This window comes from Procambarus clarkii, chromosome 43 (genome assembly GCF_040958095.1).
Source record: "Procambarus clarkii isolate CNS0578487 chromosome 43, FALCON_Pclarkii_2.0, whole genome shotgun sequence".
Taxonomy (NCBI): Eukaryota; Metazoa; Arthropoda; class Malacostraca; order Decapoda; family Cambaridae; genus Procambarus; species Procambarus clarkii.
The window spans coordinates 3,563,160-3,578,673 of record NC_091192.1 but is presented as its reverse complement, the minus strand read 5'-3'; the positions used below and the strand labels follow the sequence as shown (position 1 = coordinate 3,578,673).

General features: G+C 43.6%; 2 protein-coding genes across 3 annotated transcripts in view; one reads left to right on the top strand and one right to left on the bottom strand.

Annotated features, from left to right (window-relative positions):
• Coq8 (ubiquinone biosynthesis protein COQ8, mitochondrial) overlaps positions 1 to 15,514 on the top strand; it is a 350,169-nt gene that overhangs the window by 20,734 nt on the left and 313,921 nt on the right. The gene's annotated exons all lie outside the window — the stretch shown is intronic.
• The window catches only part of LOC123755708 (uncharacterized), a 90,976-nt gene continuing 85,885 nt past the window's right edge, over positions 10,424 to 15,514 (bottom strand). The window contains exon 5 of the mRNA XM_045738440.2: positions 10,424 to 10,720. Coding sequence (XP_045594396.2) covers positions 10,424 to 10,720 — 297 coding nt within the window. The remainder of the gene's footprint in view (positions 10,721 to 15,514) is intronic.

The following is a 15,514-nucleotide window of genomic DNA, read 5'->3' as shown; positions in this document are numbered from 1 at the left end:
TGTGCTCTATGCAATGGTCCACACATTGCAATCTCGCATCTTTGTCCTCGCAGGCAAGAGGCAATCAAGCAATTGCATGAAACAGAGACAGCAGCCCGCCAACAGGCAGCTATTACCATCCCTGCCCCTCCTCCACCAGTAAATGCCTGGGGCATCCCTAACCAACAACAGGCCCAGTCGGTGGCCCAAGTGGGACACCAAAGCACCCAACACCCCCATAACCCCACGGTTATACCAGAGCAAACCCAGAATCAAACACAACAGGCCCCAACACCTAACTCTCTTGCACCAAACCCCGATCCCAAGCCCAGCTTAGGGGCCGAACTCCTAACATTTGCTCAAATCCAATTTCCAGACAACCCAGTGAAGCTCCTAGGTTTCTGGAACTCACTTAGGAAAGACAATGGCCTACCCCCTGTCCATATGTCCGAGGACTCGCTTGCCTACTTGACTCCTAACATCTCAACAACCGCCGGCCAGGCCCAAGCACAACCCAACAACCCCAACCCTAGTACTCCTCGCCCCCAGGCTTCAACCAACGCCCAGGAGACTCCAAACTCCCTGAACAACCCCGGCCCCTCCACCCCGATATCCTGGGAAACACCTATGTCCACCCTTCCTGAAACAATCCCACATCAGATCCTCCTCAAAGCTATCACAAACTCCCTTGCCATACGGAACCCCATCCGCCCTAGGAAATTTCGCTTCAAACATCGCAGCCCCACAACAATATATTCCACACAACGCGGTACCAAGAGGCCTAGGACCAACACTTACAGCCGAACCCCATCCCCTGGGGACGGAGCAAGGGCAAGCAGCCCCCACAACTCTCCACCAGAGAGCGACTCTAGCACCACGGATGTCGACATCATGAACAGCAGTGACACCGAAGACCCCTCAATGGCACAGCAACGTATGGAAAACCCCTACCCCAACCAATCCCCGACCGGAACCAGGAACAAGATACCTGGCTCAACAGCTTTACCCCCCTCCTCCACAAACAGAAGCGACCAAACCGAATGTAATAACATTGGCACTACAGCCAAACAAACACTTCCGTCCCATAGTCAATAATGGGGATCACAATCCTTCAGGTGAACATCAGACATTACTTCAACAACAGATACCTACTCACTCTGGAGGTAGCCAGACTTAACCCAGACGTTGTCTTACTCAATGAAACAGCGGCCAGACAAGACCAGCACATCTCCATCTGGGGATATTCCACCAGGGAAGTCAACAGGGGTAGGTACAGTGGGGTGGCAATACTAATAAGAAGAGGGCTCTCCTACCGCCCCATCCTCATAGAAGACGACAACTTTCTTGCAATAGAACTCACCACTTCACACGGCCCCCTCATTGTCTGCACCGCATATCTACCACCTAGACTGGCCTACCTCCCCTCCATCCCTCTGAACAAGCTGCTCGACAGGAACCTCCCCACTATCATCGCAGGAGACCTGAATGCCCACCATCAGGCCTTATTCAACGCCCCTGACAGGTCAGACCTCAAGGGCAGGCAGCTCTTCAATCTAATGCAAAACCGGGACCTCTCCTTCCAAGGCCCCCACTTTAAGACGTTCTTTGCGGGCAACCATAGGGGCACCCCTGACATAGTGCTGACCAACAGAGATTGTGACCTGTTCCACTGCAGAGTAACCCCAGGCAAGAACGTGGGGTCGGATCACATCCCTGTGGTCACATCCCTCCAAGCAACCCCCTTCAGATATGTGGCACCATCCAGGCCCAGATTGGAAACCATACGTGCCCGTGACTATGACACCTTCCTTGCTGGCGACCCCATCCTTGAGTTCGACAACCTCCCAACCCAAACAATCGACCAAGCAGTAAACACCATCCACAACCGGATCCAGCTTGCAACCGAGGCCACTTGTGAAATATCCACCACTAGGACTTACCACCAATATAAGCCGACCCGAGAAATCAGAGGCAAAATGAATGTGTACCAGCGAGCCTGCCAAAGCCACTACCAAACAGGCCAGCCACCAGCGTTGACCCTACAAACACTCAGAAGGGAAACCATAGACCTTACGCTGACCCACAAGAGCCACATTTGGAGAACCCTAGTGAGACAGGCCAACCAGTACAAAAGGGAGCCGGGAACTTTCTGGCGCAAGATCAGACAGCTCCTGGGATCGGTTAACCCCAGCCTCACCCACCTTGTACACACATTCCTTGACGAAGATGAAGAGGAGCAACAAGAAAAAATAGAAGACCCGCAGGATCAGGCTGACCTCATGGGCGCAGTTTGGAAAAAGACACTCACAGCTTCAAACAGCAGAGCCTTCAACAACACTCACTTTGAACGTGTCAACCAATGGACAACAGAAAATGCCGCCTCCCTTAACAGCACCCCTCTGATTGACCTGACAACCCTAGAAGACGACCACCCTTTAACAAGACCCATAACTATGCTAGAGATGAGAGGAGTCATCAAAAACACCAGAGATAAGGCCCCAGGACCATCAGGGATCAAAGCGCTGCAGATCAAACTTCTACCAGGCAATCTTATGCAATCCATACTCAACCTATTCAACGCTATGCTGGCATCGGGTCACATTCCTGTAGCATTCAAGTCAGCCAAGATGATATTCATTCCCAAACCCAAGAAAGACCCCCACCAACCTGGCAACTACCGACCAATCTCACTCTTAGACTCAATAGGCAAGTGCTTTGAAAAAATCATGTCAAACCGCCTTAACTACTACATGGAGTACAACAACCTCTTCACAGAAAAGCAGTTTGGCTTTCGAGCACATAGATCAACCCAGCACGCAATTAACATCATCTACGACGCCTTAAGCTCAATTCGCAAGCAAAAACAGGTAGCCTTGATTGCGACGAGGGACGTACACAAGGCCTTCGACAGCCTGTGGCACGATGGTCTGGTGTACAAATTAGCAGACTTACCAGCGCAAAACTGGACCCTCCTCAGGCTGATCAGTAACTTCCTTAAGAATAGGCAAGTTACCCCCAGCTTCAAGGCAAACGAGGCCGCAGCCTTCACCCCAACAGCTGGAGTCCCCCAAGGATCATGCTTGAGCCCGGTTCTCTTCAACATCTTTGTAAATGACCTGCCCCAACCAGAGTATAGGGACACCATTATCGTGCAATTTGCGGACGACGTAACACACGTAATAACATCTAACCCTAGCAGCCAAGCGGCCAAACATGCAACTGCAACCCGTAAGGCAAACGTAGAACTAGCAAGGACTGCTAACTGGGAAAGGAAATGGAGGATCACCACTAACCCAGAAAAGATTCAATTAAGCACTGTCGGCTGTATGGCCTTCTCAATTGAAAATGAGGGTGGAATAAGAATCAGGGGTGAACCCATAGCCATCTCAAACTCCAACACAGTGCTCGGTTACAACTTCAACAGGCTACTCAACTCCTCCCAGTACGTATCCCAGAAGACAGCGATGGCCCGGGGCTCACTGGCGAGGCTCTTCCGTTTCAACCAAGCCCCATCCCACATCAAGCTCCACCTGTACAGAATGATCATAAGGCCTAGCTTGGAATACCCATACGTTCCCCTGAACCTCACCAACAAATCCAACATGTTGAAGATTCAACGAGTACAAAACAAAGCACTTCGCTTCGCAGAGGGCCTGACTCTGAGGGACAGGGTGAGAACCGACCTGATCCATGAGACGCTCAACATGAAGCCAATGAACATTAGGCTCAGCTACCTGGCCAGAAGACAGCTGTACCGTATGAAGAACATGTATGTCCCAGACCCAGAAGATCCCTTCGTAGCAGAAAACACCACCAGCGACTACGAGATCCACGAACCACCACACAGAACCAGAAGAATCACTCTCCAACAAAAAGTGATCAGACATATCCATGATGAGGCCTTCCCAAGCCCTCAGATACTAAGCGGTCTGCCAGACGATCCAGATGAGTGGCCCATCCCGGACCCAATCTACACCAAATGAAGAATAAAGAAAGAAAGAAAAAAAAAAAATAATAAATAAAAAAAAAAAAAATAAATAAATAAATAAATAAATAAATAAATAAATAAATAAATAAAAAAAAAAAAAAAAAAAAAAAAAAAAAAAATATATATATATATATATATATATAAATAAAACACCTACAAAAAAATATAAAACCAAAAAACCATTTGTGGTGGCGTCAGAAGTGTAACTACCCTGATGTTTCTAAGATTAGCCTCCTTCAGCCAACTCCATCGGCTCTAGTGCTTTAGGACACCAACAAGGTCACAAACACTAGCCCCCCCAGCCAATGTACTGACAACCCAACATAACACACACGCAAACAAACAACACATACAAAAATGTCAACCCATGGTGGACAGGCCACCGAACTTTCAAACCTCCTCTCTCTCTACACCCGCATCCTCTTCCTGAATTTCATCTCCCCATCCCTCTACCTCCCCCATCCTTTCCATTCCCTATGGACATCAAAGCGAAAGCGAAAAAGCGTATTATTTCGCTACACTGTACTTGGGCTCATAAATCGTTTCTATAATAAATGCGACAATAATTCACTGTAATGGTTATATACACTGCCCTTCATTTCAATGATATCTTATGAAGTATTTAACACTGGAGTTCTCAGTACTTCCTTTCGTGGGCGATAACACAATAAATCACTGCACTCGCAAACGGTTATTCAATGCACGAACATAGACATATATAATATAGATAAATCAGACATCAATAAATGGTAAATAAATAGTTACTGGGCACATAGCCTAACTTCCAAATACTGGCATGATATTATATATATTTCTCACTATATGTTCACATCAAAGTCTCATGAAAGACATTCTCAACACATTAAATTCCTCACTTATTCCGGGTGCCTGTACACACCAATAATAATATATATAAATATCGTGAGTACTCTTGATAGTACTATTCTGCACACTGGTGCCTTACTGTGACATTGGTGAGCCTTGCTCACGACATACAAAATCCTCAGGCTAAATAATATAGCCGAATAATATAGCTGACTAAAGGGGAACGGGGAGGGAAACTAGAACCACCTACTTCCACCTATCCTCCGATGAGAGTTGAGATGTAGCTCCTGGTCCTCGTGTCGGGAACGCCCCCACACACACGTTGTCGTGTCCTCCAGGAACCCACTCGCTGTCCCACCGTTTAGCGCGTCGTCTCCGTGCCTTCTTCCCAGCAGGTCCGTGCTCCTCCTCGACTTCTTGTAGGGTTGGAGTCGGTCTCCTGGCCGTCGACTTCTCCCAGCTACGGCTGCCCGCCTACTTCTCGGCTGCAGTCGTCCGGATTCCCAACTAGTCCTCTTCTTCCTCTGCTACCCAGTGGCTCTGGTCAGCCACTACGCCGTCACGAATGGGTGAACTGCCTCAGACGTCGCCTACGTCACTGCACAGACTTCACTTCTTCTTGCACAGTACCTGTCCTGGAGCACTTGTTGCTCAATAACCGTCGATTCCCTCTCTGGTTCAACACATGAACTAAGGAAGACCTCACAGAGTACTGGCAGACTTCAGGTGACGCGTAAAATCCACGGGAGCGGGAAACAACTGTCAAACTGACAGGACCAATCGTCGCACGTCCAACCTCCTTGACGTGTCGTGTCTGACTGATGGCGCCAACGCGGCGCGCTGCCCGGACCCCCTTCCTTCGTGACGTCACTTTTGCCACGGGAGGTTTTCATTGGCTCCCGGTGCCACATTGCTGTCGGTGACCAATCCGGTGTCACTGACGTCACACCGTTTTGGCGGGGAAACAGGAGAGCCAGCGCCATCTTGGCTTCCTAAAGGGCCTAAACCACAGGCCAAAATATTATTGTTTCACAAATTTCTCGGCTCTCCGAGAACACTCCACTCTCCCACATATATCAAATTGATGCCTGCGACGTAGAGAACGCTTGGGTAAAGTGGACATGACTCTTACTGCAGGCGTGGGAGAAATATAAGGGGGGGAACACCGTCACAATATATAACCTGTGTATAGAGTGTAATAGCAGCAAAACTATTTGTTTATTGTTTTATAAACATAATAATTGAATCACTAATATGCACACCACACTTTTGAGTATAGCGATTATTCACCAATTTTATTATATAAATATATTACAATACACACTATTGAATAATATTACTGCAAAAAACTAAGAAAAAATCAATCAGAGACATAGAAATAATTAAGTGATAATATCTTTGTGGCAACTCCCATCTGTCAGCGCGGGTGACGCTGACCGGCTCTGACGACCGCTCTGTCAATGCCCACTTTTTGCCAGACTGCCTCGGTCAATTGCGCCCAAAATATGTCACCTACGATTTTTTTTTATTTTTCCCGTGCTCAGGGGACACAAATTAACATGTTTAGAAGACGAAAAAAAAAATTGAATTTTTTTTTTCTTGCGCACAGGGGTGTAAATGTCCTCAGGACCCCTGAGCAGTGGAAGGGTTAAAAAGGAAGAACGTTTTGTTGATAAGGAGAACAGCTTCTATTAGCTGGAACTGAGGGATAGTGCAGTAATAAAGAAATACATGCACATGTCCAATGCACAAAGAAGACGAATAGTAGTAAAGTGTCCACAAAGTGGATATGCAGCTGGTACCTTTATAGCATTGCTGAGTAATACATAATAACACAAATAATAATGAGTAAGTATGTAATAATGCTTTATTTTGTTATATATCATTAACATACATTGCCCAATGTTAATATGTTACTTTCATCAATGTCCAAAGCATTTTTCTTTTGTCTCCTTTATTTATTATCTGAGTTTGTTGTAACTTCTACATCCTGGAGAGTGTATACCTGTCCCTAACTATGTGAAGATAGAATGAAATTGGTCAGCAAATAAATCAGTCACAACTGACAGAATTTGGAACTTTTATTTTTTTTTTCAGATTTTTTCACATATTTCAAACTCTATTTTCTTTGTCTCTATAGGTTGTTTTGATGATTAGGGACCAGATTTGGGCTTTATCACTTATATATAGTATACATCTTTATCTCCTAAATCATTATAATTTTCCCTATATTTTGTTTTTCTGGGGGGAGCCCAGATATAAAATAAACAAAAATTTAACTAATTTGAAAAAAGGAAAAATGTCATAAAAGTTCGTTCAGTTTTTGTCAGGTAGGATGCTCCATTATGACATTTTTTTCTTTTTTTTTCAAGTTTGTTCAATTTGTTTTGTATTTTTCATTTATTTTAATTAATAATGGAGCAGCCTACCTGGCACACACTGAACGAACCTTTATGACATTTTTCCTTTTTTTCAAATTTGTTCAATTTTTTTAGTTTTAACTTTTTTTTGTATACAAAATGGAACAGCCTACCTGACATACAGTGAATGAACCTTATTTGACATTTGTTCTTTTTTTCAAATTTTTTCATTTTTTGTTTAAAAAAATATTCAATGCTTTGCAACATCGCAGCAGTCACCCTTTTACATCCCAGCATCATTAGCATCTTAACCCTTTAGTTGCGCAAGACATCATATGATGCGTTGAGTGACTTGTAGTAACTTGCACTCCGCATCATATGATGTTTTGGAGTACCGCGCAAGATTTAAATGGCCCGTGGATACACGGGGTTCACCAAATCTTCATCAGGGCTTTTGTAAATAGACTCAATTTTTTTTTTTAAATCGTGGGCCAAATTCCCCGGTGTGAGGGGCCTCAGTATTGAGTGAGCTAAAAAGCCTGACGCACGCAGCATGAGCTCACAGCACTGCTGTTCAGCTTGTGACCACAGCATCGTCTAAAAATGCCATAATATACATGTTCTTGCTATTATTTAGTGATGATATTATTACAGAAGACCCCTGACTGTGGTAAAACTGACCAGGGTTCTGATAATAGCAGGATTGTGGTGATATTTAGCGCTGTGCTCCATGGAGGGAGGAGTAATGCTGTGGGAGGGAGGGTGGTGGCGTTGTCTTCTGACTGTGTGTGGGGGCCACCTTTTATTGACTGCACTCACCATACCAGCTTAGTGGTTCGCTATGGTGAACACAAATGTAGATACATATATATAACGTGTGTATATATTGTAATAACAGCAATAGGAGTAGGTTGGGAGCCGCCATTTTGGTGAGGGAGGTGCGTCGTCTGCATGACTAATCATGTTGTTTACTGGTGACCACTATGGTCTTTGGGCACCATACCAGCTTACTTGTATATATAAGTATGGTGAATAAAACAGGTAGATACTTATATATAATGTGTGTGTATAGCCTAATAACACCACAAGCAGTATTGTTGGAGGAGAAATATTAGTGCGTCTGGCCTTGAGGGCGGCCACCACCAGCTGACTGTGTGAGTAGCTACGTCTTTGTGCCGTTACTCACCATACAAGGTTAGATGTATAGTTATGGTGAACAAAACATGTAAATACTTATATATAATGTTTGTATATAAAAGCAAAAACAGTATGGTGGGAGGAGAATGGTGGCAAGTCAGGTGAGGTGAGGGAGGGAGGGAGTGGCAGCCAGTGGCGGGCTGGTACTGCCACTGCCACTCAGCATACCAACTTAGTGGTTCGTTATGGTGAACACGAATGTAGATACTTATATATAACGTCTGTATATAGTGAATAAAAACAAAAACAGTATTGTGGGAGGAGAATGTGGGCGAATGAGGTGTTGAGGGAGTGAGTGGCAGCGAGTGGCTGGCTGGTGTGTGGCGGTCACTCCTCGCTACTTTTTGACTCATAAGAGCAACTTAGTGGTTCGTTATGGTGAACAAAACATGCAGATACTTATATATAACCTGTGTATATAGTGTAATTACCGACAAAGTATTTGTTCACTGTTTGATGAACATAATAATTGAATCAACAATATGCACACCATATTTTTGAGTACAGCGATGATTCACTCATTTTATTATATAAATATATCACACTACACACTATTGAATAATATTACAGTAAAAAAAACTATGAAAAATTAATCAGAGACATTGAAATAATTAGGTAATTATCTCTTTGTGGCCACACCTGCCTGACAGCTGGCAAGCAACAGACCATCTGGGACACACGCTGAGTCAGCGCCTGTTTTTTGCCAGACATCCCCACCCTATAGCGGGCAATATATGCCACTTATGATTTTTTTTATTATTTTTCCCATGATCAGTGAACACAAATTAACAGGTTTAGAAGAAATTTTTTTTTTTTTTTTTTTTGGTCTGTGCCTGAGGGTGACAAATACAAAATAGCCTGGCGCCATACAAGGGTTATAAAAAAAAATAATTCATTTGCATCGTCGGAGGTGTTTGAGAATTTGCGAGAACCAGTGGGAACGCTAGGAAGCACCACGTGGTTTTCTCATTAACAGAGCAGAAGCGTGTCAATCGAGACAAATTTTCGGTGAGCTTCTCGCTTGTTATTTGAAACGCTTGTAGATGAAGGCGCTCGTCACTCGAGGTTCCACTGTATTTTCTTTGCTGTTTATACTGTTCTGGGGATGACACTTTCTTGCTATGACAATGCTCTGCGCATGTGCAGAACTGACTATTGTACTGGCAGGGATTCCAAATGCAAGAGTTTCCAGACAGTTTTTCAACATTTAATACTGCTGTTTCTATGTCTCCTGGGTTATACACTTCACAAGGGTCTCTCTTTTACAATGCAAGTAAATATGCATAGTTATAAAATTAGTGTGTATACAGTGTAATAATACCAAAAATAGAATGTTGTATAATATAGATGCATCCTAGTGACATGAATATATTTGAGCATTCTGATGTTCCACTCATTTTCTTCTATAAACTTCTGAAGACACACTATTGAATAACTTTACTGAAAAAACAAACAGAGAAAAACTAATCAGAAATTTTTAAATAAATATGTAAAAAATATATTCGCATCAACTCCTGGCTGACGGCTAGCTCAGGGTGAACGCTCGATGAGCGCACATGAATTGTGAATTGTATTGTACTGTAATTGAATTGTAAGTCACATACAATTTTTGTAATATTTTCCATGTGGGAGGGGAGCCAGTCGGCCGAGCGGACAGCACGCGGGACTTGTGATCCTGTGGTTCTGGGTTCGATCCCAGGCGCCGGCGAGAAACAATGGGCAAAGTTTCTTTCACCCTATGCCCCTGTTACCTAGCAGTAAAATAGGTACCTGGGTGTTAGTCAGCTGTCACGGGCTGCTTCCTGGGGGTGGAGGCTTGGTCGAGGACCGGGCCGCGGGGACACTAAAAAGCCCCGAAATCATCTCAAGATAACCTCAAGAAGATGTGTTCAGGGAATTTATTTTAACAATATTAGAAGACTTTTTTTTTGTTTAGAAGTGTTATATTTCATGCACACCAGGGTATAGCATGCTAAAATCACTTGAGCAGCCAGAGGGTTAACAAAACATAAATTGTCTTATATTTTATTTAACACATTAAAATTTACTATGAAGAAATTAAACCAATCATATGTTAACAGTAAGTAGTATCCAAGTTAATAAAAGAATTGCAAATATCATTAAGAAACATATCAGCATATTTCTCTACCATAACGAATCCTGTGTGCAGAGGATTATCACAGTCCCAAAGCATATCAAATGATTTTCTGTAGCTTTTTACACAGTTGGCATGATAGGCCTTGGAAAAAGGAATGTTGCTGTCCCAAAGGGTGACACTCGAGTCCATAAGATACGATGAAACAAAATTGTTGTACAGGTCAATGTTGCTGTTGGAGTATACCCCTTTGTACTTTTTGAAGATATGTAATTCCTTAAAGGAGAAAAAATTAGATTACAGTTTGTCTAATGATGGGCAAATTTTTACCAATTCTCTCTAAAATGTTGATTAATATCTGGTTTGAACAATTACTGCCAAATAAATGCCTGTATTCAAATGTTCTTACTACTTTACATTACAGGATCATTAAAATAAATAAGTAAAATTACTTGCTTATTTAATATAATATTTAATACTCCTAGTCCTGAAAATTACTATATTTAATTTGTAATTAGCTAAATTAAGGACTTGTAATAAAATTTTTATAAATTTTTAATATTTAATATAATATAATATCTGTACAAACACTCCATGCAAATAAAAGGACCCAGTACATGGAACACACTCCTAAATAAATTAAAAAATTGTCCAACTATGCTTTATTCAAAAGTAAAACCAAAAAACCAGTGTTGAATGTAATGAAAAGCCATTTTCTGGGTGAGTCCCGGAGGCTCCCCGAAGCTTTCCCAGGCTGATATGCTAATGTCAGACTTTGGCATCAGTCATGTGTATGGAGTTCTTAGGCCTACAGGGGACCACGGCCAGAACTGGGCCCCTCAGAGAGGCAAGGGGAGCAATGACCTGTAGAAACCCCCGTGTGGTTGGAAGCATTCTATGTCTGCCATCGACCGGAACAGGCACCCAGAAAGGTAAGTGCCTCAAAACAAACCCCTATTCTGGTTAAAATTGCTACCAAAAGCCGAACTAGTGGATAGAACTCCCCAACAGAAAACAAACTAGTGTGACGTCACACGTCGCCGCGCCGCTGTCTGCGCAGCTTCCCCTCTCCCCGGGAGGGGGAAGGGGGAGCCCCAGACCCTCCACGCCGGCTACCCACACCTCAGTTCTTGAGGCTGGATGTTAAAAACGCGAAAAAAACGCTGACCGGAGGGAGGGAGGGATGCCGGGGAGCCTCGTGAAACAAGGCACGAGACAGCTTGCGAAATGGCACAGACGTATCATCGATACCGAAGGCAAGCTGAAGTGGCTCCGCCAGCGCCGCACGATACGAGACGACAGTGTTAGGCATAAGATGACGGTCCTGAAACAACCAAGAGAGAAAGGACAAGACCACCCTAACAGACAAGGAACTAATACGACGAAGACGCAAAAAGAAACAGAAGGACCGCCAGGAAACTTCATACTGCTGCCGAGAAGAAGCCCTCAGGTGGGATACCAACAAGGAGGCCACCTGATTACCATAGAGATGATGATAAACTCGAGTCAAAAAACCCATACGCGAAGACTCAAGGAGAAGATCGAACCAGCCACGTGACGTACCGGCCCGATCTGCTGAAACAGGTGGAGCCGCGGGAAAACCCTCGGGTTCGGACACCGAGCAAGCAGCGCCAGTGCCACATACATCAGTGTTGTGGTCAAGGAGGAATCTGGTCAGCAAGGGGCTGGTATAGTAGTTGCCTGTGCAGAGGATGTGCCCCATGTTCAGCAATGGTTCCATGAGTGTTTTCACGACACTCCCTGAGAACCAGTGTGGATCTTGACCTGGTATGTCAATGTTTGTACCTGAATACAGTATCATGTCCCATGACAATACCAGGTTCACAGTCACATAGCACGAAAAACGTAAGTCCAAACCTGTGCCACTTTGATGGAATGTACTGCTTAAATGTCAGTCGTCCCTTGAAGAGGACTAGTGATTCATCAATTACAACATTCTGTCCTGGTACAAAATAGTCACGGAATTTTCCTCTCATATCACTAAATACCTTCCACATCTTCTACAGTCTGTCGTGTCTGTCTTCATTAAGCCAGTTGCACTAACATCACACATAATAAGTGTTTGAAAGAGTGATTAGGAATCAAATTTCTAGTTTTATGGAAAACAAAGAGTTGCACAATCCAGGACAACATGGATTTAGAGCGGGAAGATCCTAACTGTCACAGTTACTCAACCACTATGACAAAATTACAGAAGATCTAGAAGAAGAGCAAAATGCAATGTTGTATACACAGACTTTGCAAAGGCGTTCGACAAATGTGACCATGGGGTGATAGCACACAAAATGAGGTCAATGGGAATAACTGGAAAAGTAGGACGCTAGATACTCAATTTCCTGTCGAACAGAACACAAAGAGTAACAGTCAATCAAATAAAATCGAGCCCAAGCGCAGTTAAAAGCTCTGTACCTCAAGGTACAGTCCTTGCACCACTGCTGTTCCTTATTCCCATCTCAGATATAGACAAAAATACACATCACAGCTTCGTGTCATCCTTCGCAGATGACACAAAAATCAGCATGAAAATTACCTATGCTGAAGACATTGAAAAATTACAAGCAGATGTCAACAAAGTTTTCGATTGGGCAGCAGAAAATAACATGATGTTTAACAGTGATAAATTTCAGGTACTCAGGTACGGCAAAAATGAGGATCTGAAACATAATACAGGGTACAAAACACAATCGAATCTTCCCATAGTAGAAAAACAGCATGTCAAGGATTTGGGAATAATGATGTCCGACGATCTAACGTTTAGGGAGCATAACCAAGCAAATATTGCGTCGGCCAGAAAAATGATCGGATGGATTACGAGAACTTTTAAATCCAGGGATCCCATCACAATGGTTGTACTCTTCATGACACTTGTGTTGTTCCGTCTTGAGTACTGCTTAGTACTCACTTCCCCCTTCAGAGCAGGAGAGATTGCTGAAATAAAGGTAATACAGAGAACATATACGGCGCGCATAGATGCGATAAAGCACCTAAATTATTGGGATCGTCTCAAAGCTCTCCAAATGTACTCTCTAGAAAGGAGACAAGAGAGATATCAAATAATATACACATGGAAAATACTGGAGGGCCAGGTCCCAAATCTACACAGTAAAATAACAACATACTGGAGTGAACGATATGGAAGAAAATGCAGAATAGAACCAGTGAAGAGCAGAGGTGCCATAGGTACAATCAGAGAGCACTGTATAAACATCAGAGGTCCGCGGTTGTTCAACGTCCTCCCAGCGACTATAAGAAATATTGCCGGAACAACCGTGGACATCTTCAAGAGAAAACTGGACTGTTTTCTAAAAGAAGTTCTGGATCAGCCGGGCTGTGGTGGGTATGTGGGCCTGCGAGCCGCTCCAAACAACAGCCTGGTGGACCAAACTCTCACAAGTCAAACCTGGCCTCGGGCCAGGCTTGGGGAGTAGAAGAACTCCCAGAACCCCATCAAGCAGGTATCAAGCATTATCATTGTTCTCAAAAGTGCAGGCACCTGAGAAGCAGCAGGAACCTATCACATGACATGTACCTGTTGAAGAAGGCCCTTTGCTCCAATAATCCAGGAAAACATGTTTATCTGCATGCCTCATCATCATGCACAACGCTAAAAACACATACATTTCCTCATTAGTCGTGTCTTTCCAATGTGATGACCGAGAGGCAGGTAAAATGCCAGAGTCAATGAGGCCGTGAGCATATCCGTTTGTGTCTGCAACAAAATGGTCCATGAATTGCTGATCAAAATATGCCATAAAATAAACAATTTCAGCCATATCATCACCAGTATTGGGGAATAAGGGTGTCACACCAACATCGATATCATCAAATGTTGGATTGTGTGGGACAAAATTCTCACAATCCTCCCACACAAATACACCAGTTGTTTTGGTTTTGGCGCCAACACCACGGACACCACCAGCACAGGCGCCAACACCACGGACACCACCAGCACAGGCGCCAACACCACGGACACCACCAGCACAGGCGCCAACACCACGGCTCCATCGTCTTGTGCTAGAGCTGCATATGGTTATGCCAGGAGATGTGTTCTGCATAGTATAGGCCTACCACGAAAAACTAATGTCAAGGGAACTCTGTCGTCTTTGTCCTCAGGCCGCATGACACAGTGCCGCTTGCCTCGACGTGTTGCTGGGGCAGCAAAACCACGCCTAGTACAGAAGTACCACAGCTTACGAATTTAATCGGTTCCCAGAGACGGCTCGTAAGTCGAATATTCGTAAACTGAAGCGAATTTCCTCATAAGAAATAATGGAAATTGAATTAATCCATTCCAGACTCCCAAAAATTAACTTAAAAGTAAATTTTATACCTAATTCACCCAAATCTTCAGTACTAAAGTATGTACAAGTTATTACTTAGCTTTACTGATGACTCTTGTTGGTGTATGGAAGATAGTGAGGAGGGGGAGGAGGAAAGGTGTTAGTGTTTGGAATGGGAGTCCCCTTCCATTTTAATATTAGGCAGTGATGACTTCTCTGGGGTACACTCTCTGGCACGTTTTGCCTGCATACCACTAGGACTTGCTTGTGGCTCACTGCTTGTTTTTCTTACTAAAAACCTGTCTAGTAACACTTGTTTTCCCATGTTGTAACACTTGCCTGAAGTGAGACATCACACTGTCATTAAAAATGTTGACACAATGGCCTACAACAGCTTGCTCTGGGTGAATTAATAACAACTTTAAAACATCCTCAAGTGTTTGTGTTCTTTGTTTCGTGATTGTTGTTACGCCTTTTGATACTTTAGCATTCATAATATCCTTTTTCTTAGCAAGTACAGTGCATATCGTGGACATAGATTTGTTGTACTGCCTAGCTAGTTCAACAACCCATGTACCATTTTCATGTTCATGAATGATCTTATATTTTTCCTCTATGGTTATTCTCACATGTGTTTTCTTGGCTTGAACCTTACCACTGGCTTTTTTGGGATCCATGGAGAGATATATAATAACAACTTTTATGTTCAAATACCCCAAAATCTGAAAAAAAACTGTTATTCTTTACAAAGAATTCAGCCTCGATTGTT